The 15501-nt window shown below is 36.8% G+C and overlaps 1 protein-coding gene across 1 annotated transcript; it reads left to right on the forward strand.

Moving 5' to 3' along the window:
- The first annotated feature begins 8417 nt into the window (after positions 1-8417).
- Positions 8418-10994, forward strand: LOC122066778 (BTB/POZ domain-containing protein At3g19850). The gene is made up of 3 exons (XM_042630610.1): positions 8418-8576; positions 8663-9799; positions 10401-10994. The coding sequence occupies exons 1-3, from the start codon at positions 8514-8516 to the stop codon at positions 10815-10817; spliced, it is 1617 nt and encodes a 538-aa protein (XP_042486544.1). The 5' UTR covers positions 8418-8513; the 3' UTR covers positions 10818-10994.
- The last annotated feature ends 4507 nt before the right edge of the window (positions 10995-15501 follow it).

A 15501-nucleotide genomic window follows, 5' to 3' on the forward strand; every position in this document is an offset into this window, starting at 1 on the left:
CTAGCCCACTTTGAACTAGACTTGCAAATCTCATGACAAAAGAAGGAATTAATTTCTTTATCCATGGGATACTGAAAGTATTTCGGATCTTCAATAATAAGGAGGAGGAGTTAATGATTAATAAAAAAGAAGGGTAAACGAGTTAACGATGATATTCATTCTTCCCAAAGTCCAATTATAACATCAAATTGCTATTTTTCGCGTAAGCTAGGTGGCGAAAAACTAGATCCTAGATTTAAAACTAGTATGACTGAAAACATAAAAAGTATCCCCCACCCCCCCAACCAAAAAAAAAAAAAAAAAACTAAAACCCTATTTCATTATATCAATCATGGTTTCAAATATCAATGAATCATATCAAGAATCGACCAATTCACCTAAGAATCGACATCGATCAATCGAACCAATTGACACCGATTCACTCTAATTTCTGAGAGATATTGACTGTTTTGAATTGGGAATCATCTCTGACTGATTCAGATGCTAATTCTGGGTTTCATAACCCTGATACTAATCCAATACTAAAGTTTTTTGAATTTACAAATCTAAGATTAGTGTGGATACTTTCATTATTTTCATGGTTGAAGATACAAAACCAATACCAATAGATATTCCAACGAAGAAACTAAAGACTTAGTGAGATGTTCACAATATTTATATCTTCTTGGTAGGGATGCAAATGGATAGTCGAAATCCTAATTCAAATTCGCATTCGTATTCGTTTAGGGGTATCCGCATCCAGTTAAAGTGTATCTGGATTAAAATCTGAATTATTAGAAAAATAATTATCCAATCTGATTAAATAATCAATTAATGATTTTGAGGATTCTTGAAGTTTAAACAAGTTCTAGAGAATAAAGAAAAGAGTTAAACAAATTAGAAGATTAATTAAGAGCAAATTATGTTTATTATGGGGAGGAAGGTCCAGATTACACAAGTCAGAGAGTAAACAAATAGTTGAAAATCCAAATTCGATCCACATCTGTATTCAATTAAGGGTATTTATATTTGATTAGAAAATATCCGAATCCAAACACATCCAATCCAAATTCATATCCAATCCGTTAATATCCCAACTTCTTGGTGGCCATAGCCCGTTTTCTTGTCCTCAATTTTTTTTTTCTTTTTTTTTTTCTTATTATCATTTTATATGAATTGTTCTGGCATATTTGTGGTTTCAATTGGAGATTACTTTCAATATATGCTAATCAAACCGGCTTGATTACCATCCTGACCTTAGCTATGCTTCAACCCCCAAGTTCCCAAAGTAGTGAAATTGGTTGAAAAACAGCAAAAAATTCTCATCCACAATCACTGTTAAAGCAAGTAGAATAGAAAATAAAATTGGTCGCAGAGGGTTAATAATGTATGCAGTCTCATCCCTGTTTCGTAGAGTCTTATCCCTGTTTCGTAGAGGGACTGTTTTCTGACTCGAACCCATGACCACCACTTGGTCACAATGGAGAAACGCTAAAATAGATCTATTTCTTCCCAGAAATACACCCATGTTATGTGATATAAATCAAAATGATCTATCAATGAGTGGTCAACATATGGCATAAGATAGTTATTAACAATCAATCCAAAAGGAAACCAAAGAGGCCTACAAGGAAATCCCCTCAGGTCACCGGATCACATCAAGATTCCACCTTCCCTCTTTGGTAGATTCATACTCGGGGTCAATGTCCCAAAGAAATAATCTGATTCCCAAAATGTGAAGGATTCTCCACTTTCAAAAAGGAAAATCGGCTGGAATACATGATCGCATAACCGACCTTCACAAGGAAACCGTCTCCAAGCAAGACTCCAACCCAGCCACTCCATGCTATAAAGAGAGGGTAGCAAGGGATAGCACATCTTGGCTTACCACTACTCTTTCTTTATCCCATTATCACACTGGTGTTGCACGGAATACTAACCAACGATTTAGGAGATGGTATTGGTATCGATTCGGATCACATCGGATCGATGGGTATCGGTCGATTTTGCCCTTACTTTTTATAAAAGGTACTAATTTTTGACTATTTTACCCCTGAAATGATATGAATAATCGATCTAGATCGGTCAGTGATCAAGGATCGATCTCAGCCGATACTGATCCTATACAGCCGATACGAGACTGATACTTGAAACCATGATAGTAACTCAGATGTCAATGAGCCCCCCCCCCCCGCCCCCACTGGGAACATAAGATAGATTATTTATTTATTTATTTTACTCTTCCTCTGAGTATTTTTGGTTTGAACTTAGCTGGAAATTAGGAGAAGAAAACTGGAGAACATTTGGAGGTCTAGAAAGATTTAGATTATGTTGGCTTTTAATACAATATGGATCTATAGTTATCCCACACTCCCACTAAATCACATACAATCTAAGTTTAGAACCAGTTCCCTACTCCAACCATACAGTGTTACCAACAAAATTTTAGTAGCAGTATAGAATAAAACCGATGGAAGAATATAATTTGTGTCCTATCTTGTATAAATGATAGAAAATGGTGAATCTGGCCTAAACAAAAAACACTTTTTCTAGGAGAAAAATATTTTCTCTATTGGAAGGTGGTTTAACTATAGATTTTTTTTTTTTTTCCATCTGTTTATTTTATTCCTAATCTTTCTATGAATCCTTATTTGTTGCATAGTTGAAATCAGGTTTTCACTTGGCGAGTCACCGAAATCAAGAAGAAAAAAAACATGAAAATTGGTCAATAGTTATAAAGAATCAGCTAAGTTTAAGAAATTATCAGATTAGGTTCGAATCAGTTTGAGTTTTTATTGATTCGATATTTTTTCTGAGTCATGCGAAACTCATTAAGTCTATTTTTTATTGTACCATATGTTATTCAGACCATAAGTTTAATCTACAATTAAACAAAACCTTAGAATGTTGTTCGCTATCTTCAATATTGGCCCCTCTTTTTTTCACTTTTGAGCCACCATGGAACTCCTCACTCAAAGAAGATGTTAGATATAAAAAAAATGATTTACCCTGGCTAGGTTTGACTCGTCCTGACTCATCAGATTTTGAAAATGACAAGTTGAGCCAAAAAAACCTGATTTTCCGAACATAATCCATTGGCAAATTATGTGACTTAGGACTTTAAGTTCTTTTCTCTTCTTTTAGTGGGGATGTGTCCGTCAACAAGAATAATAGTTGGGACATGCCATAAAGTGGGACCTCTTTTTATAGTTCAGACTTTTTCTTTCTCTCCCCGACATTCTCCTTTGTGTCATATTTCCCGAGAGCGGATCAGGTTCATGTACGAGAATTTACGAGAACGACTCTGATTCGTGGATTTAGAATCAATTTTCTATTTCTTCATTTAATAGATTCTAAATCCACGGATCAAGTTCACGTACCCGTACCTAGTCTTCAATATATAATTTCTACCTAAGACTTAGTTCTATAAACTCCAAAAAAATAATTGTGTGGAGGTATTAATTTGTTAGACATCCATCATTGATGTTCACTCAAAGTATTATCATGGTTTAAAGTATCTCCGATACCGATACGATACCCCTGATATGTATATTTAATTTAGCCGATCGATACGATACATAACATTTTTAAAATCCTTTCATATCAATATATATACTATGATACATACATATATGCATCAATACATTATCGATACGTACTAATACTCTATGGAAAATATAGAATCGAGGTGAAACATACGTTTTGGTATGTGTCGATCCATATCGGTGAGTATCTGTATGTATCGATGAGTATCAGAATGTATCGATCAGTACGTAGCGGTGAGTATCGGTATATACCGATACAGTGAACTACGGTCATATAATGGCCAAGATGGGTATTTTTTTAGAAAACACGATTTTTTGAGGGGCTTTTATTCCAAAGTTGCTGTCAGCCATATTTATCTCTGACTAAAGTGGAAATCAAGGTTGAAAACAAGGATTTTACATTTATGGGATAACTACAAACCTTGAATTCTTAGTGTGATACCCTCAATTTAATATTTATGCATAATATATGTTATCAATAGCTTTTTTTTAATAAATTTTTTATACAAAAATGTTTAAAAAGATGTTTCATATCCATTTATTTGTGTATCTTAGCGTATCTCCTATACGATACGATACCCTCCAATACGTATCTTAATTTTGGTTGACCGATACGACGATCGATAGTGATACTTTAATTCTTGAGTATTATATCTTTTTTTTTTTCCCTTTTGATCTCATATATTCTGATATATGGGGACATGCTCCAAAATAAACTATGGGTGGTTCCCTTTACTATGTGATCTTTGTTGATGATTACATGTTCACGTGAATATATCTGTTGATATACCATTCTGAAATTTTGTATGTTTACAAACCGTTTGTATCCATGATTTTTCAATAAAATTAAAGTTATTAGGTTAGACCCATTTTAGGGATTTGCTTCTAAATCATGACATTTTATCATATATTTTCTTTTCCGACACACCCCAACAAAATAGTGTTAATAAGCGTTGTTGCGTTAAGAATCGTGCTTAGGCGGTTTTCGTATTTTGCACAGAAGAAAAGACATGAGAGAGTGAGCATCGGGCTGATCCGGCGGTGAACTCTCCGATGCCTGAGTTAGATTCTTCATAAACAAATTTTTCAGTGAGAATGGAAAAATATCAATCCTATGGAAAGAGGTTTACCTGTGTTCTTGTAGCTTTAGATGGCGGTCATCAATTGAGAGTCCCACTTTGGTAGCTTCCTATTACAAGTAGGAGTCTAAATATAGTAAAAGTTGTAGTAGGTAAGTGAATATGGGGGATGTTGTCATTATAGAAACTCCTCGTATTGGCCATATTTAGGAGAATATGGCAAGATTCTCTTCTTTCGAGGGAAAAGTCGACTTTCCAGTGAGAGTCCCACTAGGATCCATGCCGTAACTTACAACCTGTGAGTTAGGTTTTTCCAGTCTCCTTTTTGGGACATACTTCGATGGTGATCTATCAAGGTCTCAGGCCGAGCTGCCAAGGGTAAGTGGCATGGCTGCCGAGCTACTCGCCTTGAGTGATAGATTGTGCACCTGTCATCCAGCAGGTAGAGTTCTTGGATTCTTGTCATTTAGTCGAGGGCCATGTAGTGGGGCCCATTCAATGATTTGGGCAGCCACGTGAGTGTCCCGCACATGATGTCCTTCTACCCTGGTACTAGCCTAGTTGTTCGGTTGTTGGTGCTCTCTCTTTATATGATTACAGCCAATCGGCTTCTATCTTGGGCGCTTGCCCATGTTGAGTGAACCATGGACGACCTCATTGGCCTTATGCTGTTTGGCCATCCTTAACATCGCTTGGTAGATGTCATGTTACTGCTGGTCGTATATTTTTTTTCCACAACAAGTGCAAACATACACACATTGCTAAAACGACTCCTGCATTACTATTATATAACTAATCTAGACATTGATGTACTCAGATACTAATGTATGATACAACTAATTTGCCATGGTTAATATTTTATTTATTTATTTATTCTTTTGGGTACAACCATCTGGTTAATATCGATAGCACATCTTTACAATCTCAAAATTGAAGAACTATTTCTTTCTCTTCTATTTATTAGAAAATGAGAGAATAATTTACATATATATATATTACCAATAAGTATACATGTCTTCTTATACTCTTTCTCATCCTTGACACTAATTGACACCTTTTCTTCTCAGCTCATGTGGACCTTTCGTATATGAATCGTGAAACACTCTCTCTTATGCACCATTGGCTTGGTGTGAGAGATGTCAATAAACATGGGTTGAGGATAGATCCCTTCCCCAAACCTCCACTACTCATCCACCCAAAATTAGCATATTTTTAATTTTTGTTTACCATATGTTGTTTTAGGGAGTAAGAAAATGTAAATATATAAAAATCTTCCCACGAAACTAATGTATCAAGTACCTATGTACCATACACTTATTTAAATGTTTTTTTTTTCAAAAGAAGTGTCTCTTGTAGGAAGAGTGCAGTTCTACCATGTAGGTGGGCTAATGAGAATGCATGAAAGAAGAAATCACAGGTGTCACACTTCTCTCCAACTTTTTTATGCATTTTTTTATATTATTATTATTTTTCTCTCTTTACCCTAACCATGTCCCATAGAGACCAGATGCCACTTCTTGTTTCACATGTTTCACCTAAAAAAAATTGTCTCGTTTCACATGCCCAAAATGGTCCTAAGAAGACAGTAAATTCATATAAATCCAATGTAAGAAAAAAATTATATAAAGCCAAATGAATGCAGAGAACCGGAAATGTATGTTACAAAGAATAAAGCATTAAAGGCGCCTAGGCTTCTTGACTTTCAGAGGCTATCACCGCAACAAAGACAAAATTTCTTTTTCATAATTTTTCATTCTAAAAGCTCCTCTTTAAAATTTACATCGCTTCTGTGATTCCTTATTTTTTATAATCGACCGGAATCTGATGGCAGACACAAGGGGGGTTGGCGCAGGAGCTACACTTTTGGAGACAAATTATTTTCTCAAAAATTAATTATGGAGAAATGAATAATTCTTGGTCATGTGCACTATTAGTAAAAACGGTAACGGCAAAAAAACAGAAATGGATGGTACGGGTTTTAAATAATAAAATTTTTTGAATGATATGGTTAAATAAGCGGTTAAAAAACAGAGAACGGTAAAAAAAGGAAAATGGACGGTACGGATTTTAAACGTGTAGATTTTAAACAAACGGGACCAAAAAAACGGTACTACACTCGTATAAATTAAAGAATTATTACATTATATATATACATCATGTCCATTATAAGTTTTATGACATATAATTGAATATCATCCACTACCAATTCTAAATTCATACACCACACATGTTCAAGATTTATTTAACAATATGACTTGTTCATTGTTGTCAACTTAATCAACACACTCTTGAAGTAATGTATGTTCAGTTTGAGTTAGTAGTCATCACTTTAGAAACATTTTTCAGCAAATGGATCAGTTTGTATCTCAATTTCGGGATTCGTACATTGATATTGAGTTGAAGGTGTATCATGAGAAATATATGACATTGAGTTAGCTTCAAGTCGGCGAAAGAATCAGGTGGATTAGAATTCGGGTGAGAGATATGGTCAATTAAGTAGACATTATATTCAACAAATTAAGTCTTAAAAAATGTCAAAAAACGGGAACGTATTTAAATGTGTTTTAAACGTGCTTAGAACGGAAATGCTTACCGTTTGCTATTTTTCTAAATATCTTTGAGAAGTATACGGGAAAACATGTTTTAAACGGTAAAAAATGAGAACGTGTTTAAAACAAAGTTTTAAACGCGTTTTTTCTAATAGTGGTCATGTGTCCTTAGGTTATTCCTATACATGGAGAATTACAAAATTATATCTCACCTCTTGTTGATGCCCATTTATGTCTCTTTTGGCCTCAACATTAAGCTCTTGCACTAGCGTAGGGGCCGCATGAGCAAAGAGTATTATTTTCCCTAATAATTATGGGAAAACAAAGCATATAAGGTAGCGTTGTCTCTACACCTAGACACAAGGAGGGGCAAAATGGCCAAATCCAACCCCTCCCCCTCTGATAAGTAGAAATTCACTCGTTGTTGATGCTTTTGCGTGTGTTCCCATTGGTCCTAAACTGGTGCATGGGTAATACTACCTTTTAGGGAACACTCTTCCCAATAATTACTGAAGAAGAGAATACTACCAATATGCCCTTGTGTATGGGAACATCAGTGCACAACTAGGTAACGTTCTCTTCATTTTTTTTTTTTTTAAGAGAATATCAAATGCTGAATATGGGGAAAATAATGATTACCTTGTCATGTGGACTCTCTGCATCTAGACATCGAAGGGTGTGAAATAAATGCTTTATCCCCTATAAAATCAAAAAATCCCATCTTTGTTGATGCCTCGCCCTGCTCTCATTAACCCCATGGTAACGTAGAGGCTATTCTATTGCCTATAAATAAAATGGGATGTGATTTTCTATCGAAAGTGTGGTCTCTCTCTCTCTCTCTCTCTCTCTCTCTCTCTCTCTCTCTCTCTCTCTCTCTCTCTCTCTCTCTCTCTCTCTCTCTCCAAAATAGAGGATAAAGATGTCTTCATAGGGAGGAGATAGATATATTCAGACATATGGGGGCAATAGCATAGATCACGCTTTGAGACATAATTCAAGATATAATTCTTTTTCCCAAAATTATATGGGTCAAAGTTCTCTGTCCGTGAGTGACCCTTACACCACAATATGACTGCATAATAACCACAATGCCCCTCTTAGGGTACACGCCTTATGTGTGTTTGATTTATCGATCTATATATCTTGATTGATTGTTCTATTCTGCCTCATATGCTTTGATATATAATGAGCATCATTCATGATGGTCTGTAGGTATATCATATAGTTTCCCTTAATGTGTGATGAGTGTCTATATAAACAAAATTTTCTTTTACCTCTCTCTTGCAGACACTTCCTTGTACTCTCTCTCTCTCTCTCTTTTTCTTTGCGGATCTCCTGGTTTCATTCAATTATAGCCGGAGATGCACGAGCTGTGTGATCTCAAAATCCATGTTAATGGGCAGTGCACTTTTTTTCTAAATGAGGTAATCTTGCATTACACTTCTCCTCTCTCAATTTTTCTTATTCTATGGTAACATCAGCTCTTACTGTTTCTTGAATTCTTCTTCAGAGGGTGGTTTCAAAATTCTCAGGAAGGTTGAAGAAGATGATAAAGCAAGAAAAGAGGAAATCCCAGATCAGAAAATCAGAAATTGAGGTTGAAGATTTCCCAGGAGGCCCAGATGGATTTGAACTGGTCTTAAGATTCTGCTACAATAATGGAAGAATCACAATAACCCCATCAAATGTCTCTCTCCTTCATTGTTCTGCAATCTTTCTTGAAATGACAGAGAATGTCTCAACCTACAATCTTCTGCAGCAAACAAAGATATTTCTTGAAGGGCTATTCTACTGGACATGGAATGATTTATTGATTTGCGTAAAGAGCTGTGAGTCATTCTTCTCCTATGCAGATTCATCTGGTCTTCTTGAGAAGCTTATATGTTCGCTTGTTGCTAAGATTACACAGAACTCAGGTTTAAGCCTCATTGCTTCGTCATCTTCTTCTTCATCATCTCCTGAAACAACATCTGGGTTTAGATTCTCTTCGTCGGTAAAAACTACCCCAGAATCCATTAAGCCACTTTCTTCAAGCAAGCTTTGGTGGTTCGATGATCTAACCATTTTACCCCCAAATATAATAGAAAGGGTTATCAGGACCATGGATGCCTATGGAATAGAGAACGACTGCTTAATCCTCACTAAATTCCTCTTATACTACCTCAAAGCTGCTGTTCAGATCAAAGGTGGATTAGGATCCAAGTCTGATTATAGTGGGCTTGCAGATACTGCAGTTTATGGTGTGGTCTTAATGGGGAAAACCAGTTTTTCCTGTAGAGGGCTGTTTTGGGTATTGAGAGTGGTTTCTGGTTTTGGTCTTAGCAGAGAATACAGAGCTCAACTGGAGGGATTGATTGGTGAGATGCTTGATCAAGCAACACTGGATGATTTGTTGGTCTCTGGTCATGGTGGAGGTGTTTATGATGTTAATTTGGTCTTAAGATTAGTTAGGGTGTTTGTAAGTGATGATGCAGTGACTATACAGAGGATGAAGAAAGTGGGGAAATTAATTGACAAGTACATGAGAGAAATTTCTCCTGATCATAACCTGAAGATCACAAAATTTCTTGCAATTGCAGAGAGCTTGCCAGATTCTGCCAGGGACTGCTTTGATGGGGTCTACAGAGCAATTGACATCTATCTTGAGGTAAACATGATAAACCCACTTTCTTTTTTCATCTGCTCCCATCCACAAATAGTTCTTACACACAAAAAAGCTTTTTTTTTTTTTTTCTTAGCTCAAACTTACAGATACTTTGAGAATTCCATGTATTTTTGTGTTCTTTTTTCTCTAATTTTGTCTGAAAATCTTCCTACCCCAACCCACACTTCCCTATATTTTTGGTAACTGGATTCAAGTTTAATTGTGGAAGATATTAATATTCCATGGTTGTGTCATTTAATGCTTGCCTGTAATGCCTATGATTGGTTGGGTGGCAGTTGTACTGTTTTCTTGATGCTTCCCTTCCCTACCTATAGTTGCATTAAATTCAGTTTTCCACAATTAAGTTTTCCTTTGTTTTTTGGAAAGTATCTTCCCTTCCTAGTTCTTTATACAATGCTATATTGATACTTAGCTATGCCAGTCCCCTCTCCACAGACACATATAAACACAGATAACCTATCTGATAGTGGGTTAGTTTCTACTTTGATATGATAAATTTGCAGAACTGGTATGGGACATTGGGTTAATTCCTGATTAAATTGTAACAATGGCTAATTATTGTAACAATGGCTAATTTGTGCAGTCTCACCCATCACTCTCTTTTGAGGAGCGATCGAGATTATGTAGATGCCTAAACTACGAAAAGCTCACGCTAGGAGCCTGTAAAGATCTGGCAAAGAATCCTCAAATACCCCCAAGGATCTCCATTGAAGCACTCATTGCTCAACAATCCAAGATCCAAAGTAATGTTACAGACATTGACATTCCAAGCCCAAGCAATACCCAATTGGATTTAGATGATCATGGGTCTGAAGATGATGAAACATTTTCAGAAGAGAGTATAGAGATGAAGTTGAATTTACAGAAGATGCAATATAGGGTGGTGAAGTTGGAGAAGGTATGTGAGGAGATGAAGAATCAGATGTCAAAGATGGTGAAGCATGGTAATAAACTCATGGGCACTCCTACACATAATAAAGCAGTGCCAAGACTATGTTGATCAAGATGCTCTTATTTGTTCAATTGTAAAAGCATTATAATTTTTCTGAGTTTTGAAATAAAATATGTAATTTGGGGGGCTTGATTGGTGTAAACAGTAATGTTGGGAAACAAGTTCAGGTAAGTGTATATTTAATTACCAGTTAAGCTTCTTTATGGGTCCATATGGATTTATTAAGAAAAAAGCCTATTATTCATGAGAGTTATTGATTTCCTAGATTCTCTGGAAGTAATGTGTGGTGGTGGGACTGATAGGTTGGAAACATGAGGGACCAGGGATAACTGTGGAATGATCAAGAAAGAATTGATAATGACACAAATAGTATACTGCTTGGAATTTGGAGCACTATTAATGTCTTGGAAAAGTTGTATCCTTTCTTTGTATAAAATGTCATCTACAAGGGCACAAGGGCCCTCCTGCCTGTCCAAGCCATTGTTTTAAGAACCAGGCCAATTGGTCAAGATGGGACACTGACCCTTTAGTTATCTGCCCCTGTTCTTAAAATTACAGTAGAAGCCTCTTATTTTGATGGGTCAGTTTGCCAGTTGAAATCCCTTGGTCCGACATGGCTAGCATGCCAAGAAACTGACCCTTAACGCTCAGCCTGGACCAACCCAACCAAAATATGGCTTGGTTGGACCGGGTCTTGGCCACATAATCCAACCCAAAATACCCAAACCAAAAAATTGTGGGAAAGAAAAAAAAAATCATTTAAAAGTGGTGATTGTTGTGACTCTTGTGAGTCTTCCATCTCTTGAGTGCTTCGGAGGAACCCCCAAGGCGAAGGCGAAGGGGATACCAAACCACTTGGGCCATTCCTATTTCCAGCATACGAAATGGGGGATTTCACTAAGAGCCAGCCAATGGGGAATGGAGAACATGATGAAAGTAGAGATCTCTAGTGTAGCCCACATCTCTGAGAGTTTGTTCTCATTTCTAAAGGATTGGGTTTTCCTACAACCACAGTGAATGAAAATAGGAGAGTGATAGGGGTGAATCTAGACCATTTCATCATTCAGCCACCGAAGAAGGAAAATTTTGTCATATTCTAAACCATGCCCTAAGATTGCAAGTCTTGGTCCAACCAATCAACTCTTTAAACCGGTTCAAAACTGGTTCTCATTTGGCATTTTTAATCTTGTCAATCTAGTCCTACTTACTTGCAGTCTGCCAAAGAACCTCTAACCAGTAACTCCAAATCTGTAAGATCAAATTCAGGTTGGACCTCAATTCCTTAAATATGTGATCATAGCGACTCGAATCGGACCCAAACCTGACCCATTGCTAGTACTAACCCATTTTACTTGGGAGACCACTTATGTATAATTTATGATTATGTATCGACCTATTACTTAATCATGATTATTTTGTTAATTAAATTATCTTAAGTAAAATATGCCTGGTTCTTTATTTAAATTAATGAAGATTCTTTGGGGGAGGGGTGAAGGAAGACAGGCCCAAGTCAGGTTAGGACCAATTTGATGCTGTCGATTAGCCAAATGCAATAAGCTATTAGTATTTAATTAGTTTATTTAATGATAAGGACAGAATTTTATTTGGATCTGTGATTAGTAGCAGTAATCCCTAAGTGGGATTAGTGAAACAGGACAACTTTGGTTTGCTAAACAAATTTTTCTATGAAGTTTAACATAGACTTGTCAGGTCCTACTGGCCCAATGGATTCATCAGGCCCAATGGATTCATCAGCCCCGTCAGACTGCTGGAAGGCGCGACATGTGGTTGTAATAAAAATTCCTCATGTACATGGTGTTTTATATCAAACTCAATGGTCAAGTTTCAGGCCGAAATTATAAATGAAATTATCTCAAAAGTGACTTCAAAACAATAAAAAATTAAAGAAAAGGCTGGACACACCACCGTTGCACCGTAAGCTAGTACCCTTTGTGTCTATCTCTCTCTCCTCCCCCTCTTTAGAAATTCTCCCTTGCCCCTCTTGTCTATTGCTCTGCCGTGCGCCTCCATTGGTGTCGCCCCGCTAGCTTATTGCACACGGGCAGTGTGTCTATCTCTCTCACTATAATAATAATAATAATAATATCATTAAATTTTAAGGAAAAAGAAGCCTAGAAGACAACGTGACCTCTACATACAGACACAGGGAGAGGTAAAACGACCATCCCGCCCCAATGATAAATGAAAATCTGTTGATGCATCAATGTGTGCTCCCATTGGTCCCCGTGTTGGTGCAGGGATCACGCTACTTTTTAGGGAGCCCTCTTCTTAGATTTTATTGCATTGAAATGTAGTAATGCATATAGAGGGCCTAGCTAACTTGTCATGGGTAGATATCTGGAGAAGTGTACGTAGGCCATCACCAGGTGGGTTCTACTATGAAATCTTTATAATGTGAAAAGATGATTCCATTTCAAATTATAGCAAGCGGAAAAAGAGAAAATAGTAACTTGGTCCTGGGCATCTACCATATAACAAGAATGATCGACCGTACAATTGCTATTGGCGACGAGAATCGACTATATCAATGATACTCAATGGAGGATTGAGGGGTTTTGACCAATTGTTCATGTCAGCCTAGTGGTAAACAGACTCATGGCGATGGGGCTAATAAGTCTCACAAGTCTAAAGCCAGAAAAATTGTCACTTTCGACATAAATAAGGCAAGTTGCGAAGTAATAGGATTGAATTACTCTACAGTAGAAAAAAAAAATTTCAATGTGGTTATTGATGAATTGCTAGCTTGATTAGAGATCTTCTGAATGATTCTTTGTGGCTGGATATGTCCCAATTGGTACGCCTTTCTAGTTTGTATTTACTTTGTTTAATTTTAATATTTAAGAAAATTATCTTGTATCACCCTTAATTTTAAACCTCATAATCTATACCATCCTAGTTTTTTATAATATTAACCATACTCTTGAAGCATAACACCGTTATTTTAGAAATGGAAAAGACCGTTTTGACCCTGTTTTATCTATCTATATTAATGCCTATTCCTATCATATTCCTACTTTTACTCTACACTTACCGTTGTACCCTAGAAGGAAGAAGAAGCAACTATAGCGTCTATTGAAGAATGGAGCAATCATTGGAGGGCCTATTGAAGGAAGGAACAGCCATTGAGAGAACCCATATGGGATGACGCGTTTCGCGGTAATCACTATTAAGAACTAATACAAAACAAAAATTCAAATCACGCCCATATACAAATAGAGATGAAACAACCCATAAACCAAAGGTAATTAATTATCATAACTGACTTTGAAGATGATGAGATTGATTAGCTGAGAATGAGGCCTCCTTTACAATCTTGCTTTGGAACCTCTATTACAGTAATGTTACTCTCCTCCGTATTCGACGGTCCAAAAATCATGGAAAACATCCGCCCATCTCAAATCGAAACCCAAGAAAAAATAAAAGGAATAGGAACAAAAGCAACCAAAAACTTCGATCTTCTTCAACAATCACTCCTTATTTTCTCACAATCAATCTAAGACATTTTTTAGGTGAGCTTTTTCTGGTGGGGAAGATCGGTTGATTCACAGATTAATCAGAATATTTTTCCTCTCCACGGTTGTAGATTAAATCAAGAACCCTAAACCTTCGATCAAATTGGAGAAGATCAGTTCATTTGGGGATTTTTACATAGAACGGCAAAACAATAAGGCACCGTTTGACGACGTTCCTGCCGTTTTTGTAACATAAATTCATGTTTCTAGGAACAGAAACGGAGTTTTGGGTGTTTGATAAATATGTTTCTTGAAACATTTTTTGCACACATTACTGTTTGATAACTGCCATTTTTGAAAATGTTTCTTACATTTCCTCAAGGGTAAACTTGCCATTTACGAAATATCAATTACACTATATTGTCCTTCGCAATCCTTGTTAAAAACCCTTGCCTTCACCTCATGGGCACATCCCGATGTGCCAAAATCCATAAAAGCCCAGATAAATCCATTATGACGAACAAGTGCATGGGTTATAGGTTCCAGGAAGAATCAAGTTGGAAATATCTTGTTTGATGGAAGAGGTGATAAAGACTGGGAAATACTATTAGTTTTTCATTTTTCAGCTTTTTCTCACGGTCCATGAATCTGCTAAATATTGAACTAGGTGAAGATATCCATGGAGGCATGTGTTGCATGCGTCAAAAACTGCACCTAGACTATCCTTGGATCCTGCACTGGAGAACAAATACAAGAGAGTGACGGCTGATCCGACAAAGGACTCTCCGATGACTGAGTTAGATTCTTCATAAACATATAGTTCTAATAAGAATAGAAAAAGATTGATCCTCTGGAAAGAGGTTTACCTGAGTTTTTATAGCTGGAGATGGCGGTTACCCATGGAGAGCCCCGATTTAGTAGTTGTCCATTGTGGGTAGGAGTCTGGATTTGATAAAAGTTACAGTAGGAAAGCAAATATAGAGATCGTTCCAGTTATGGGAGCTTCGTGTATTTTCCATTACCCGGGGGATCTGATCAGTATATCCCTTAAGGAGAAGATTCGTGATTCTTTCGGTGTTCCTTTCCACATTATGACTGATCCGTATCTTGTGAGCCACATGCCGAGCCTGATAGGCTCCTTCGAGGTTCACATACCGATCGGTTCGAGCCAAGTAACCTAATCACTGAGCCACTCGCTGAGGGTAGTTGTTCATGTGCATTGTTTGATGCATACATGGGACTTACTACCCATTTGGCAA

The sequence above is a fragment of the Macadamia integrifolia genome, unplaced genomic scaffold, assembly GCF_013358625.1.
Source record: "Macadamia integrifolia cultivar HAES 741 unplaced genomic scaffold, SCU_Mint_v3 scaffold2577, whole genome shotgun sequence".
Classification (NCBI taxonomy): Eukaryota; Viridiplantae; Streptophyta; class Magnoliopsida; order Proteales; family Proteaceae; genus Macadamia; species Macadamia integrifolia.